At 37.5% G+C, this 17,324-nt stretch overlaps 1 protein-coding gene across 1 annotated transcript in view; it reads right to left on the bottom strand.

The window, feature by feature from the left end:
• LOC140241398 (uncharacterized) overlaps positions 1-17,324 on the bottom strand; it is a 57,844-nt gene that overhangs the window by 15,259 nt on the left and 25,261 nt on the right. Inside the window, exons 2-7 of the mRNA XM_072321128.1 lie at positions 14,078-14,125; positions 12,956-13,130; positions 7,349-7,684; positions 5,497-5,577; positions 2,991-3,160; positions 124-220 (exon numbers count right to left, since the gene is read on the bottom strand). Coding sequence (XP_072177229.1) covers positions 124-220; positions 2,991-3,160; positions 5,497-5,577; positions 7,349-7,684; positions 12,956-13,130; positions 14,078-14,125 — 907 coding nt within the window. The remainder of the gene's footprint in view (positions 1-123; positions 221-2,990; positions 3,161-5,496; positions 5,578-7,348; positions 7,685-12,955; positions 13,131-14,077; positions 14,126-17,324) is intronic.

Raw genomic sequence — 17,324 nt, 5'->3', positions numbered from 1 at the left:
CTCCTTTGAAAATGTACCCTTGAAATATTTCACGGTTTTTCTCTTTAATATGCAAACCAAAGGGAAAATGGAACATAAATGAAAACCACACACATAAACTGTCTCTCAAACAGTGATACATACCACACCATAGTGAAGGCTGAATTCTCGGAGAAGTCTTCTGGAACTGGACAATAGAGGGCAGCCCGTTGCAGGACCCGCTTTGAGAGCCTTGTCATGTCTACACACACAAACGGAATCAAATCACATGACAAGATGTCATAGTTGATCTTTGGTTGAGATGGGGCTTCAGGTTTCTAACTTTTTTGTGACATCATAAGAAACCCCTTCTGAAATCCTACAGGGTATACATTCTACAAGGAATTCCAAGTTTATTGGACGAAAATCAGAGTTAAAAGGGCCGAGATATCCACACACAAGGAAATCCTAATGAAAGGTGGGACCAACTTTTTATTTAAAAAGACCACTTTGTTTCACTTTGTTTTTTGTTATCTAGGTCATTTCAAAGCTGATTTTTGTCAAATAAACTTTGAATTCCTCTTAGAATTGTATGCTCTTTAATATTTCATAAGTGGTTTCTAATCGTAGATCTCACAAAAAGTTAAAATCTGAATCCCCCACCTAAACCAAAACTATACCATCCCTTTAAACATTCTGCTATCATGCAAGGGAAAACATTCAATAGAGTTTGTTCTGATGATCACTTTGGTGTGAAGACATAGATAGGGGATAATTAAAAGCTGCACTTTGTCTTCCGTGTTGACATATTGTAACCATTAATAGGTTCCAAAGATGTAAAACAAGTCAATGTTTTCATATTAGAGGAGTACAGTGTATGTGTGCATGTGTACTTTACAATCTAGTCAAGCAAAAAGCATGATAACACACTCTAATTTGGTCTTCCTTTTTTTTCTTTGAAGAAAGTTTAGCTTGCGCAATATCGAATTCCACGAAAACACTTGAAAACATGACACGAACACACAAGATTACACAAAGCAAAGGTATATTTACAGTAAAACCTACATGTACATGTACATGCATATCATGAGACCAAATACAAGGAAACTTTGTGACACGCAAGGAGTGAATTAATCTTTGCACGTTTGCGATGTTCTCCCACCTACCAAACGTGAAATTGAATCACGGGGGAAAGGGAGACAAAGGTTAGTTAAAAAGCATTCTCTGATCAGATAAATCCAAGCGATGCAGATTTTTATGGTCCATCCTGTGTGTAGACCTGAAAAAAAGGTCTGTTTGGGTGAGAAGAGGAATAGGAAGGTAAGAAGGTAAAAGAGAACAAGAAAGATAAAGACGAAGAAGGAGTACAAAGAGGAGAGAGAGTGAAGAGGAAGAAATGAAGGAGATACTGTCTTCCTCAGACGGTCCTTTAATCCATTGAGGACGAGTCTCGAGTATACTGTATATGCCGCATATTTCGCGAGTCAGGTGCTATTCGCGAAATTAAAGGACAAGTCCACTTTCATATACATGTGGTTTGAGTGAATGCAACAATATTAGTAGAACATATCAGTGAAAGTTCGGGGGAAATCTGACAATTCGTTCAAAAGTTATCAATCTTTTAAGTATCTGTGCAGTCACTGCTGGATGAGAAGACTACTATAGTGTATGATGTCACATGCGTACAACGATATAAGGAAAATAAAAAAAGAATTTCACAAAACTTTACTTTTTGAATAAAGTGCACATTTCTTCAACTTGTTAGTGATGTATGTTATGGGTAATATTATTCCCCCTGCCTTCTAAAAGAGTGAAGTTGAGTATTCTTTTGTTATGCCAGAAAAGTGGAAATATGTTAAATTTTCTATATTCTTTCTTTATATCATTGTACACATGTGACATCACAAGCTATAGTAGTTTTCTCATCCAGCCATGACTGAGCAGAAACTTCCAAAATTCATAACTTTTGAACGGACTGTCTGATTTTCCTCAAACTCTCACTGATGTGTTCTAGAAATATTGCTGCATTCTCTCAACCCACATGTCTACGAAGGTGAACTTGTCCTTTAAAGACACGTGAAAATATTGACTCTGATTCCAGTGTGTGACGTACGCGTGTACACTTCTCTGTTCAGTACATGGCTCCACGATAGCGAATCTAACCATTCACGAAAATGTTGGAATTCCCAATATTAGGGTAAATTTAGACTCGCAAAATATATGGCATATACAGTACTCGGGCAAGAGCTAATGGGAAATGCATATTATAGCAAAGTCAGCCTGTCCTCAATGGGTTAAAGAGTAGGATGGGTGAGAAGCAAGGAGGAGAGAAGGTAGAAGTAGAAGTAGTCAGTGGAGACTAGAGGGAATCATTTCTTGAGGAGTTCAAAAAAAGGACTGTGGGAGAGGAAAGGAAGCAAACAGAGAAAGGTCTCAATGTTTTGGACAGGTTGAATGTCCATCTTCCAGAGTAAAAAAGTAAATCCAATACTACATACATTAGAGCCCTTTGCAAGGATGGCCAAACTGTTTGAGGTTTCTGCTGTCCATGAATGTGATATTCTTATTAGGGAAACAAAGCTGAGATAAACAAGTGGAGAGAAATAATGGATATCTTTTCATAGTACTGACACATGAAAGACGTTGGACGGTTTATACGCAATGAGAGACAGACAAAGAGACAAGACAGAGGGAGAGTGAGATAAAGACACACAGACATACACGCATACATACATACATACATAAATACAGACAGACAGACAGACAGACAGACAGACAGAGAGAACTAAATACCCATCCATACCAGCATATAAAAGATCTAAATTTGTTGATGTAAAAATTGGTAAATGGTAGATGTTGGTGAACAAGATAAAGGAAAAAAATCAATCTGCTTTGAAAAGAAAAAAAAAAGATGAAAAAAGCACAAGCTCTGCTATATAAATCTGGACTTTACAAAACAAAATAAAGCAACTAATTATGTATGACCTGACATACTCAAGCACACTAATAAAAAACATAGATATATTGCGTACTTGAAGAGAAGAACCATCAAGTCTTGATACATATCGTGCACACTGGCCCAGTATGACGCTTTGCACACCAGCGGGTCCAAGTTGGGCAGCGGCCCTCTCCAAAACTGGTGGATGAGGGCGCTAATCAGCTGCACCTCTTGTTGCTGCCAAAGGTCATAGGCATTCCGAGTCTGCACGCCAGAAAACAAAACCAAAAATACAACAGATGATGCAATTTGCTTGAAAGTAACTACTTCTCAGTTTGTTTGAAGAAATAAGGCTCATGCTTTGTTAGTGTAAAATAAACACACATAATGATTGATACAAAAAACTTTCATCAGTTGGGGAAAGACACTGTAAATCACAACAAAATTTAATGTGTTGTGAGTGTGTCTATTCTGGGTACATTTTTTTTTCTTGCCACATAATGGGAAAATTTTTGATGACTGTGAAATGGTGCATTGGATAGCTTCCTCTCGTCTATTTATGGAAGATTATTATGTTATCAAATTACGTGCCTCATTTAGTTTCTATGCCTGGTTATGCATTTTTCCTTCTTTCTTTCACATGTGTTAAAACTATAAAAAAAAAAAAAAAATCATGCATTTCTGATGATCAACAAAACAATGTCATCATTCATTTTGTTCAACTTGGGATGGATTTTCAGTATCAATGACATTTCCATACGAATGAAAATGGCATTAAATGTATGATTAATCACAAACAGTATACTAACTGACAAGGGGTACAATATTGCCCGTAGCTGAACTCACTTTAACCATGTATGGCCCTCAAGCATTAAAAAAAAAAAAAAAAAGGTTAGGTGCATTATTTGCAGCAACCACAGCCCTGCGGAAAATGCTTGCACTTCATCATGTTTTAATGACACTATTCGATGTTGTGGCAGCTGCACTTCGAAAATTATTGAAAATTGCTGACTAACAGTGCTCAAAGGCCAGAAAAATATCTTCCAGCAATTCAAAGTTTTGAGCATTACAAATACAATGTATGTTGTCACTATCAAGAAATTTATGAACAAATACTATAAAGCTAATAAACTACTTATTCTAACACTACTGTCCATTGGAATACTGAGAATGGTGAATCTTATCCTTTGAAACATTAAGCACTGATTTTCAACTTCAATTCTATTTTATATTTACACAACTTTGGAAATACTGGAGGTGTGGTGTAGGGCCATGCAGCTCAATGTTTTCAAACTGAAAGCATTGTTGAATACTGCCTTTAAAGTAGCGATGGTCATGGAAAAAGAATCGATCATCATGAGTTGCAAAATGTTACAGCTCTTACTTTCCAAGAAGTTGCCAAAAAGGGAAGAATATGAAGAAAGACTGACTTCATTGAATATCCAAAGACTGAATAAAAAGTATTCAACAAATTTTTGCTTAAATGTTTACACTGCAGTGTAACATAATGAAAACAATCACAAAAAAAATATGTGAACTACACAAGATATAGCTATCTATTTTTGGTGAAGATGATATGGGCAAGGGGGGGGGTGTACAATAGCTTGGACAGATGATGCAGTACATAGCAGCATTTAAGTATCACTACTAGACAATCCAGTAAATGTCAGAGAAAGCTATGTGAAAATCGTTCTTTTTCCCTCACCCTAAATGGATTAGAAATCCCCTTTGAACATCAGCATAGGACTTTAGATATTACTGGGCATGTTGCAACAAAGGAGAGCAAACAAATAAAGTATTTACCTATTGCAGAATGAGGCGAATGTCTACCACTTGGCCTCTACTGAGTCATAGATAAGTTTTAATTTGTGTGATAACTTCATCCAGGGTATATACCTACTTGATATAGACAAAGACAGTGGCAGAACTGCCTTGTTTGATAAGACGACCACACAGTTTAAGAGAACCTACTTGCAAGCACCGAGGCACAAATTACTCTTGAAGTGCTACACTTCAATCTTTGGGCGGCAAAACTTATCAGACCCTGTCGACACACCGACCAGCATTTACAATGTAGCTCATATCATGCTGCGCCTTTATTCACCCGTGACAAAAGCATTGCTTGAAGGACAGAGTATGGCATACTGTAGTACTCTAGGTGTATGTGGCTAATGAAATTTGAATTGTCAAGCTTGACTAGAGGAATTATCAAAAGAGTGAACCCACAATGCTTCTTTTGTAATTAGGGGACATATGGGGTGACTTGCAACCTAGATATTCACAAGAATGATGTACAGCAAAAGCAGATCAACAACCCCTGCACTTCAAAAAATATAAATAAACATCACAAAACTCGTCTGGGTGCAAAAGTACAACACAATCGTGATGTCCTTTCATTTTATGGCAAAAAAGAAAAAAGAAGAAAAGAGTTTTGAAACTTCCCTGAATATTGCACTCATCCTACAAAGCTACAAACACGTCTGACATTTGATACAAAATAAGCTGAGGGCCACAAATACACACAAAAAAACCCCCACACAATCTCCCCCCCCCCCCCCCTCCCCCCACCGAAAAACTACACCACCCACGTGACATCTCACCTCGAAGGCCTGCGGTTGGTAGTACGGAAGACTGTTTGCTTGCAAGAGTGACAGGCGCCCCATCAGTTCCTCCACTAAGAGCTGCAAAGAGACATTAGATACACAGACAGACACACAGTGTTAGGAAGTAGGAAACTGTGTAGACAATATCATTGTCGTTGCCATGGCAAAAAACCATGCTTTCCAGCCAAGGCACTTGTCCAACTTTTTGTGGTGTAAGTGTCAAAACAAAACAAAAACATATCAATTCTACCTAAACATTCAAGGTAGTGCATTTTGAACAATTTTAGCTGTCAATTTTTCTCCTTTAATTTTCTAAAATGAATTTACAGAGGGTGTCAGTACCTTTTAGAACGATACATACAAAATTTACACACCTTTTGTACTTCAGCACACGGGTGTGAAGTAAATATAATGTCACTAATTAAAATCACTTTCCCACGTAAAGTTGATCACATTTACATTATTGTTCTCCTCTTTAGGACCCCAGTGTCTGTATGGGGGGGGGGGGGGGGAATTTCCAGCTTGCAAGCTACCTTTATATCGTCGCTGGGGTGACAAGACCTTGTATCTGCAATTTTGGTGAAAAAGGCTTTTTTGGATCAATGGTCAAATAATGGGTTAAGTGATGTCCTGTCCAAATCCCGACTGTCTTACTCCAAAAATGAAGCCACCACGACATGTCAAAGGAAAGGCTATCCCATTTGCCACAGTGCTTTGGCCGCCATGTTTTTTGGCTCTCCTGAACATTTGACATTTTGTAGATACAAGGTCTTGTTCCCCAAGCGATATATTATTGCTTCTTTCTTCAGTCACTAGACTCTGTGATGCACTTGAGAACATCTGTCGACAGAATTCTTGAATGAAAAAAATGCTCCGAACATGAGATGTACGTAATTGATATAAAAAGCACAGTTCTCCAGGCTTCTTATCTTGTACAACCTAAGATTTAAAGAACCCCACCAAGCAGGTGAGCGTACTCCCGCAATTTTTTTTTCTTTCTCACCCCTTCCTCCATTTCCAGTATGTATGTCCAAAACATACACAGTAGCAATGATAACTTCTACTTAACACATGCACACACATACACACACATACACACACACACACACACACACACACACACATACATACACAAAGAAAAAAACAAAAACTGCCACAGTCTGTGGAGTAAAAAGGAGGGGATATCTGCAGAGAGGGTTTAGAGACAAAGAAATCTCACTTCTCGGCTAACATAGCCCTTGCGTCACTGACCTGTGTTTGCGCTGCGCAAATACACACCCACTATCTACGTCCGACACGTGCATTCCTTCTCAAACCTGAAAAAGGTCATGTCATCATCTCAAAATGTAATCACCTCTTTTCTTGATACCAGCAATTAATTTCTTTCATCTGAGAATACCCTCGACCACACAATAGTGTGAAATCATAAAGGACATCGACAAATGGCCTACTCAGGCTCTGGTCTATCCTTCAGCCCACCTCATAATAACATTAAAATTTTGGGTTTGTCAAAATAGGACATTCGGGAAAAATTGCATGCATGGACGATCCAGAACCCATGAATTTTCAACAGCATTTTGTATTTATAGTGCTTGATGTTTTTTTTCTCATACAAAATTGCTTAAGCTTACACCACTGACAAAAAGGAGTATTATGAAGTGAGTGAATTTTTAATCACAATGTACAGCAAAACATAAGACACAACCCTTAAAACTGTCATCGGAAGAAATAAAGATGTGTCAGGAAGCAAAAGTATTTGCATACACACACTGTATACTAGCACTGAAACACAGTCAAGACTGGCATACAAAGGGGACATGGAACATGCCCACACAACATGACAGTGTACCTTAGCGGGTGGCTTGTTGCCCAGGCCTTTTGCAATGTGGTCATCGTAGAAGAGATGGCGCTCTTCGCTGAGCTGGAAGGCCTCCTTGACCAGCACGCAGAGCGTCTCCTCCTGCACCATCGAGTCGTCGTCCTCCCCGTCCCCGCTCAGGGATCCCGGAGACGGGGGCGGGGTTGCCAGGAGAGAGGAGGAGGAGGAGGAGGGGCCAGCCATTGCACCCCTGGGGTGGGCGGGTGTGGGGGGACTCTGGCGGGTCCGCCGACCCAGACCGGACAGACGGCTGCCCAGCACAGGAAACTGGGCACACAGCAGGGCGTGCCTGTACACCATTAGCTCCTGCATAGATCCAAGACAAACAAAGGTCACCAGAGAGATGCATTATGAGAGATGTATATTGTACATGCTGTGCACTCCCCTTTATAACAAACAGGATTATAGCAAAATTTTGTTACAATGTAATAATTCAGGTCCCAAAATCATCACCTACTATATACCACAAATATTTTGTGAGGTTTTTTTTTCGCGAATTTCGCAAGTCAGGTGCTAAAGACAAGCAAAAATAGTGACTCTGATCCTGATATGAATGTGACGAGCACATATACATTTCTCTGGTATTGTACACCGCTATCGCGAATTCAATCACTCACGAAATTGTCGGGAAGTCCCAATTCGTGAAAACTTAGACTCGCTAAAAGTATGGCGTATACAGCATATCTTTATATACTTTATTTGTTTGAATATAAATGGAATTTCAATATAAAGAACGAAAACTGTCAGTCTCGGGGACTTCCTTCATCATAATGGGAGTCACCCGTGTAATGACAACAATGACCACACAAAGAGGGCACAGGTTTAAAAGAAGTTTTTATGATACTGTTGAGAAAAGTATCCAAATCTTGACTTGTTCTTCAAGAATGTACAGAAGAAGATGCCATAGGCCAGTACACATATTAAAGGCATAGTTCACAAACTTCATGAACACGCACAATTCTGAGATTCACATTGATATCATATTTTGCTGGTACAGAAATACCTGCACTACTACAATTCATCAATTTCTATTCTGCTTCTTTTAAACATATAATACAGATGTACTTTATTGCAGCAAGTTTTCTGAATGCCATTCTGAACTTTACATGATCATAAGTTCACATGATTACAAAAATACACCCCAATTATCATTCATTCTTAACAAAATTGATCATTGGATTAATTTATCTGAACTGTGCAGGCACATTGCAATTACTGAAACCCAAACATAGTGTAATTGGTCATAAAAAGTAAGATACCAACCATTAGGAAACTAGAATTATCACTGAAGGTGATTAATACCCCCGCCCCTAGTGTTGCTTTATAGTATGTGATGTCATGAGGGCAATGACGTTAATACCAAGTTCGTGCACTTGTCGAATTGGAAACAGAACAATTCTAGTTTACTGTACAATTACAGAGTTGACACTGAGTTCCACAAGGTTTGGGTGTAAAGTGTGGTTACCATGGCAATGCATTATCTGATACAAACACAAGGGACATTTTGCATAACTACACTTAAAGACCATCATACACACCAAATTTGACCTTCATAGCTTGAATGGTTTATTTTGATACAAAAATGAGTGGTTACCATGGCAACACATTTTCCTTAAACTAAGACATTGGTGTCTTGTAAAACTACACTTCTAGATCATGATACATACTAAATTTGACTTATATTGCTTGAATGATGGAAAAGTTATTCGATCTGCAAGGTTTTGGTAAAATTGTGGTTAAAATGGCAACGGTTTGTGTGACAAACACAAATATTATGTGTTCCACATCTATACCTCAGGGCCATAATGCCTACCAAATTTGGTTTCAATTGCTTGAAAACTGTGGAAGAAGTTCACTCCACAGGATTAAAAAAAAAAATGTGGTTACCATGGCAACGCATTGTCCGATACAAATACAAAGGACATTTTGCAAAACTACACTTAAAGAGCATCATACACACCAAATTTCACCTTCATAGATTAAATGGTTCAATTTGATACAAAAATGAGTGGTTACCATGGCAACACATTTTTCTTACATTAACACATTGGTGTCTTGCATAACTACACCTATAGATCATCATACTACTAAATTTGACCTTAATTGCTTGAATGATGTGGAAGTTATTCAATCCACAAGGTTTTGGTAAAATTATGGTTACCACGGCAACGCTTTGTCCAACAAACAGAAAAACACACATAAAAACTATGTGTTCCACATCTATGCTTTAAGGCCATAATGCCTACCACATTTGACTTCAATTGCTTCAAAACTCCACAAGATTTTGAAGAAAACACGTGGTTAGCATGGCAACGCTTTGTCAAGTACAAACACAAAGAGTGTCTTGCATAACTACACCTATTAATAGATCATCATAGATACCAATTTTGAAATTGATTGCTTAAATACTATGGAAGTTATTCAATCCACAAGGTTTTGGTAAAATTATGGTTACCATGGCAATGCATTGTCCGACAAACACAAAAAACATGTCTTGCACATCTATACCTCAATATCATCATTTACCCTAATTTTCATTTAAATTGCTTCAAAACTGTAGAAGGAGTACGCGACGCAAGATTTTGCAACAGACCGACCGACCGACCACCCGACCGACCACCCGCCCGACCGCCCGCCCAACCGCCCAACCGCCCGCCCAACCAACATCACAGTATACCCCCTTCACACTACGTGTGGTGGGGGTATAAAAAGTTTGAAGGGTTGTATGATAGAGCTGAAACTGGCAACCAGAAATAGAACATTTGGTTACACAAGGTAATAGCATGTTTGGAGAAGGAATATTACAGGATTACTTTACATTATATTCACTAGTTATTTAGTAACTTTTGCTGCAACAAGACAGTAGATTCGCTCAAAATCATATTGGAACCAGCATTCTATAAACCCAAATTAAATCTAAACCACTCATGTCAGTTGGTGTGTTTATGTTACAAGGAATAGATGGTTTACTGTATTTCATGAACAGGGGCACTGCTATTCTAGCACAGCCAGAAAGCAGAAAACCATCTGTGGATACACCCACAGTCCAGTAGAACACATCAATCACAATGGTGTTTTACGCTCAAGTTCATTGATTGTAAACATTTCTACAGTACTCAATTGCAGCAAATGCTCATAAAATCGCAGGAAATTCCAAAAGCTTACCAATGAGAATATCATGGACTTTTATGAGCTTTGTCAGGAAGTTATGTGTATATTCAGTTCAACAATAGAGCAAAACTGTCAGGTCAAGGCAGACAGTGTCATGCTGACCACCTGACTAAAAACTATTAAAAAAAAATGAAAATCTAATATTGTGTGTGATTTGAAGGCTTTTACATTATACATCTGGTATTACCTCGCATTCTGAATTACTTAGATAGAAGAGGTGCAAGCTCAAACTGAACCTTGAATGACTGGTATCAAGCGCGACTAACTAAAGTGTACCATGTTCATTTTTCCACTGACTGACATCAGCCTATGCTATTTTAATACACATGAATGCAGTTAATCTAGCAGATAGATCAATACAATCCAGAATTAATCGTTTAACTTCATCCAAATACAAATTTAGAAAAACCCTGTAAATCCCAATTTCGATAGATAGAAAGAAAACCCTGGTGATTAAAAAGAGACAAGAAGCTACGAGAAGCTTTAAATAAATGTGGTCTTTGAAGGCTATACATCTCTAATAAATAAACAAAAACATACCAATCATTGATGATCGATGTTTTACATGCAAGTGCCATGGCACTTTTTAAAACTGAACTTGCCAAGTTCTTTCATCAGCATTCAGTAAACCTTCAAAACTGAACCTAGTAGTAAAGTGTAAAAGCAAGCCCACTCAGGTGTACCAATGTGCCTCACTCAGTCCACCAGAATGGCCATGGTAAACAAAGCACAGTAATAAGGGTTGAAGGACAAGTTCACTTTAATATATGTGTGGAATGAGCAAATGCAACATTATTTAGTAGAACACAGGGATCAGTTTAAGTTTGAGGAAAATCGGACGATCCATTCAAACGTTATGAATTTTTGAAGTTTCAATGCCACCATCACTGGATGACAACACTACTACTACCATTTATGATGTCAAATGCATAGAATAATATAAAGAAAATATAAAAATTAATTCCACAAAAACGTATACATCTTTTATGGCATACATTCCTCTGAGTTATTCTCCCTGCCTTCTGAAAGGGGCAAGTCAAGTGCTCTTCTATTATGCTAGAAAAGTGAAAATACATTTGTATGTTGAATTTTTCCTTATATTTTCTTTATACTGTTCTACGCATGTGACATCACAAACTGTAGTAGTCTTTGCATCCAGTGATGGTGGCACTGAAACTTCAAAAATTCATAACTTTTGATAGATTTTCTGATTTTCTTCAAACTTTCATGCACGTGTTTAACTAATATTGCTGCATTTACAAGTGTTGTACTCAATCCACATATGAAGGTGAACCTGTCGTTTAAGGTTAATTTTTCCTTTAAAGGCTGACCACACTGGTATATTGCCACAAATGTATCAAAAGTGATCACGAGACAGGAACAACCAAGGTAATCATACTTAATCAGAGTTGATGCAGGAAAGCCACAGCAACTGCACACACACACACATACATACATATTCTATATAATTATATACATAATGCATATTGAATGAATATATTTCTAAACTGAATGACATGTGGTCACTAAGGGAACATTACTATTCATAAGAAATTCCCTTTCCACCAATCTGGGACACAAAAAAGACCCACCTTGTTTCTCTCTTTCTCACATGAAAATATAACTAGCCCTATAAACCTGTGTATTGATCACCATTCTCCTTCTTGAAACACACGTACACACAAGCACAAACATTAACATGTCTGGCAAACTTATCTGTTAAGATACATTTCTTTTTACTTTTTTTTTGTGTGCAAAAGATATACAAAAACACACTCTCTATTTTGTTATCATGTGAACTACACATTTCATTCAATACCCTCCTTACTCCCTAAAAAAGAATCAACCAACAACAACACTCTCAAGCTAACAGTGTTGAGCCCTACCCATCATTGAGTTTGGGGCCATAAATCATTACTGTACTTTGTTGGTGTGTTCCTGTCACTGATCAGAACAAATGTCCCATAACACGCTGTCAATGAACAATACGATTAAACGTTATCCTAGACTTATCCCTATTCTTTTGAGTGGCCTTTCCACATCACTTAAGGCTGTCAAAAGCATTGTATCAATTTACTGTTGTCAATGTCTTTCACTCATTTAAAGGGGAAATGAGGATTATTTAGTTAATCCCTTGCGGAATGATTGAACATTAACAGCAAAAAGTACGCATATCAAGGCAGTGGCTATTGTTTCATGAAAACGATGACAAACTACTGGAATACTGAGAGCAGCATGCTTCATAAATACTAGCACTGGAATAAGGCTATCAACAAAGACTGCTTGCTGTAAGGTGGATAATTAGAAGGGAAAATCATGGTGGCGAAATAGGTGGAAATTTCTGCCAAACCAGAAGGGGTGAGGAAAATCTTCAAGTACATCTTTAGGCATTTAAAGGATTTATACCTGGTCTGAGAGAACATTCCTGACGTACTGCTGTGCTGCATTCCTAGGCCCCGGCACGCTATCCACAGTGTCTTCTATGCCGGAGTCCTGGGCGTCGGTCCGTACAACGGGAATGGTGGAACCTGGAGGTGGGGTGTGGTGAGGCATCACTTGGTTTGGCTGGTAGTGCCCCGTCCTAGGGAGAGAGTTAAGAGTTTCAATAGTTTTGCTTAAAAAAACCCAAAAAGAAACAACATTTTTTTAATATCAAGATTGTATACATTTTCTAATGATACATTGTCATTAGTGCCTATCCCAAACGATTGCACTGCCTCAAATTGTGGATGAATTACCTTCAGGAATTAAACATTCAACTATCAATAAACACTTTCAAAAATCAATATCTTTATCATCATCATCATCATCACTAGCTTTGATATATTGATGAAAAAATATAAAACATAAAATAATACAGTAAATAAATATGATACAATTAAACATAACACATCACACAACTTAAACTTGTTTTAGACTGATTAGTGAAAGAATGTCATTTCATTAGATTATATCTCAACTACAGAATGCATGTTGGAATTATTCACTTTACACTTATGTATTCACTTGATTATACTCCTTTTGTTTTTAGAAAAGTATTCCAAGTTCTGATCATCCTGACACTTAAATATTGTATCATAAGGAATAAATAACTACAGACTATGTTGATGCCCTCAAAATACTGATATATATTTTCACAGCCAAATACGCAGAACCACTTGCTGGTGCCATTCCATCCAGTTGAGACTATTTACAATGTATGCATTGACACAGCAAAGAACACAACTTTTCTGACTTGCATTCATAAAAGAAGTGAATGGATATGCAGCATTGAGTGAGAAGTAAATGTGGAGGGTATACCCCATTCAACATAAATACAAAACCTAAAAAATACCCCAAAGGACATAGGGTACTGACAAAGGTGTTCCAATCAAGTACCAGCTCTACCTAATGCTTGGAAAATTTTGGAGCACAATTCACTAAAAAGCAAAGGAATGATATGTAATTCAAAAGATGCCATGCTCTGGATAGCACAACCAGAAACAGGAAAGAACAAACAAATAGTCAAATAAAACTTGTCATACTCACTGATATTTCTGGAAGTACGAGTCAATCTTCTCCACAGTTCCAACAGCCCTGGTGGAATACAAACAGAACAAGACTTAGATTTATAGTAATCTAAAGTTATAACCACTGACAAAACAAATGGGGAGGGGTTCCTTTATTTATGTTGAGAAAACTTTTTGAGAGCCTCCTCCATTTGGCGGATCTCATCCTCTGTTAGAGAAATAAAAGAATAAATCGACAGGGCATCGAGTCCATTCCACCTACATCATCCCGAGGGTCTCATCCCGGTTTGGCCTGATGTGGGAGTGTGATCTGCTCCCATCTGCTTCCCTGTGGACCAGTCGGCACCAGCTCATAAGATGCAGCATACCAGTGGGACTAACCCACCTAGTTTATCTTAAACCAACTGATGTTTGTCTCTGGTGGACTCTGTGGACATTAGCATGGGGGCGGGGGCTCCTACGATGGGACAAAATCAAATGCACCAAACAAACTATTTGCTCCCTAGCCAAACAAAAATCTGAAAATCCTACGGCAAACTTAAACTTGAGTAACGTGAGAATAATCTGAGATGATCCTGATGAAAACACTTTATAGAAGGAAGGAGCAGTGTCTGTGCTTGGGAGTCAAACATCCTGCAATGCTGACCCCTAAGGATCCACCTCGGATCCCACCTCTGGACTGTGGGGTCATCTGGATACTAAGAAAACTTAAATTGACCTCTAACAGACTACTAGGTGTACTTCCACTCTGAAACAGCCGTCATATCCGTATTCCAAATATTCGGGAAACGAGGGCAAAATTGTGAGTGCCGTATAGGAAGCAGCAGACAATATGAATTAAAAGAAATTTGGCACAATGTCCTCCTTCCACCCAACCGCCTACCCTCACTCCTACATCCTGCCACTTGTCTTTTCTTTTATTTTTGAAACCAAAATCGACACCTGTGAACAATATTTGCCTGGCTTTGAACAGGGGCCCTTAACTTGATAATTGCTTTGTAAAATTCTTACCATACCATGGTCAGAATTCAAGTTTTTGAAAAATGATGATGACACAATGCCTGTAAATCATGCTTTCCCCCCTTTTTTTAGAGGCAAGAGAATGCATAAAGCGATCAATTAATTCACAGGATTACAAATAGCTCTATGGCAATAATTGCAAGCAAACGGAAACTACGTCAACTTTCTTGAGTAATGCGATGTTATTCCCACTTTCAGTTTCCCAATCCATGGCAGGTCCCTCTCTTTATACTTTATAGAGAGATATAAACTGAGGAATACCACAGTTATGTCACAAATCATCCACAAAACGGAAAAAAAGATATAATGACAGATGCATTAGATAAGTAGATATTGGGCAATTCCGTGAAAAATGTTACCTGAGGGTGGAAAAATGAAAATCAAGAAACAACTTTGTTTTACCCTGGAAAGTATTCAGGAAGGGTCATATCAAACTGATATGATGAAAAAATTTGGTACAATTTGGAAAAAACGTAATTTTTTAGGTATTGAAATCGTTTGTTTTTTCTAAGACATTGCAGAAAAATTTAGTATAATTTGCATGTAATTCTTCTGAAGTAGAAATTTTCCCTATAAAATGACTTTCAGGCAACCATTTTTATGCTATGATAAAGCTGATGACTCATTTTTACATGATCCTCCTTGATATCAAAAGAAAATAATTCTTTCTTAAAAGATGAGCATTTCGATTTTTTGAATTTCCACCTCTTTCAAACTGTAATGTCCGTAACGTTTTAGATGTAAAAGTTCTTGTAACACACTGTGTTTTGGTCTAATTTTGTTCTAAATTCAAACGCAAAGCTAAAATGAGATATCACACAACATATCCACACAGTTTTTCGGGAACCTGCATAATTCCTTTTAAAAAGCGTTACGGACATTACATAACTAATGCGTTACGGACATTACACATTTGTGGCAAAAGTATTAGCTACATATGATTATTAGGAATAGCTTGCATTCTACCCTACAATATTGATATCGGTCACAATGAATGCCCTAGCCCTTGCATGAAAATTGATTTGGGACTTTACTCAGCAACAAGTGCAGTGTTTCAACAAGGTTTTGACTAATCTTCTGCATTCCTCTACAATCTTATTTCTTGTGTCTACTTACTTCTCCCATGAAATACGTGTACATGGATGCAAGCTATTACAGCAACAGCATATCAAGTTGAGTAATTATACTATGATGGCAAGAATGTATGTTAAAACATTGTTAAAGAAGAGAAACAGTCAAAAACATCTCTGGACAAGGCCTTTTACACAATGTATGGTCAGTTGTGGTCTGACTTGTCTGTTAAGGAAATACAGTCCAACCTCAAGTTCTAACCATGTCGTGAACGGTAGCCATCTGGATAAAATGATATTGCTGGATAAGGGAGATATGCTCATGCATGACACTTGTAAGCAAATTGTGTAGGATATTATTAATTGACTATTCAATATTATAATTTACATGAAAATTTCATGTTTTATTATTCAATAATGTGGAAATCAAATGGAATGTGAATGAAATACACTTCCTCATTATTCCTTCTAGCAACAGTATTTTGGTTGTTAGAAATGTAATGTTGTACCATAGCGATTAACATTTATGTCCTGAATCACAATTACCTTGTAAAGAATAAAAAAGTGATATGTACTTTTAGTCATATTTTGCACCGAATTATGCAAAAAAAAAAAATAATGTGCCAGTCCATATCTGGATAATAGAGCAATCCAGAAAAGTGATTGCTGGATAACTGAGGTCGGACTTTATGTAATGAGGAAAGTCCATCGATTATGAAATTTCTGAAAAGACAAGGATTCATGAATATTTCTTTGAGTGTAGTGAAGGAGAGCCGTTTTTAGAACAGGATGGAATCATTAGTATTAGACCCTCTCCAACAATTGGTCAAGAACACCTTTCTTGCTTCCAAGGTGATTGATTTGGAAGCAGAATAAACAATATTCTCCAAAACAGACTTTTCTGACCCTGGAAAAGACTGTTGTACTTCAACAATTTGTTGGGGAAAAAAGAAAGTATAACTAAACATTCATTGCGTAAAAATACATACTGAGCATTTGTTGAACCATTATTTTATTTAATTTTGATTATGCATTAGTTTTGATTAAGATGAAAGTTGTTTGTTCATGCAGAGTTATGCTCAGTGATGGCTATGTAGATGTGAATAAAAAGTGTAATGTCCGTAACATTTCTTTAAAATTACATTTTGAGTAATTAAAAGTTTGAATATCATAATG

Source organism: Diadema setosum, chromosome 18 (assembly GCF_964275005.1).
Source record: "Diadema setosum chromosome 18, eeDiaSeto1, whole genome shotgun sequence".
Classification (NCBI taxonomy): Eukaryota; Metazoa; Echinodermata; class Echinoidea; order Diadematoida; family Diadematidae; genus Diadema; species Diadema setosum.
This window is presented reverse-complemented; position numbering and strand designations above follow the sequence as displayed.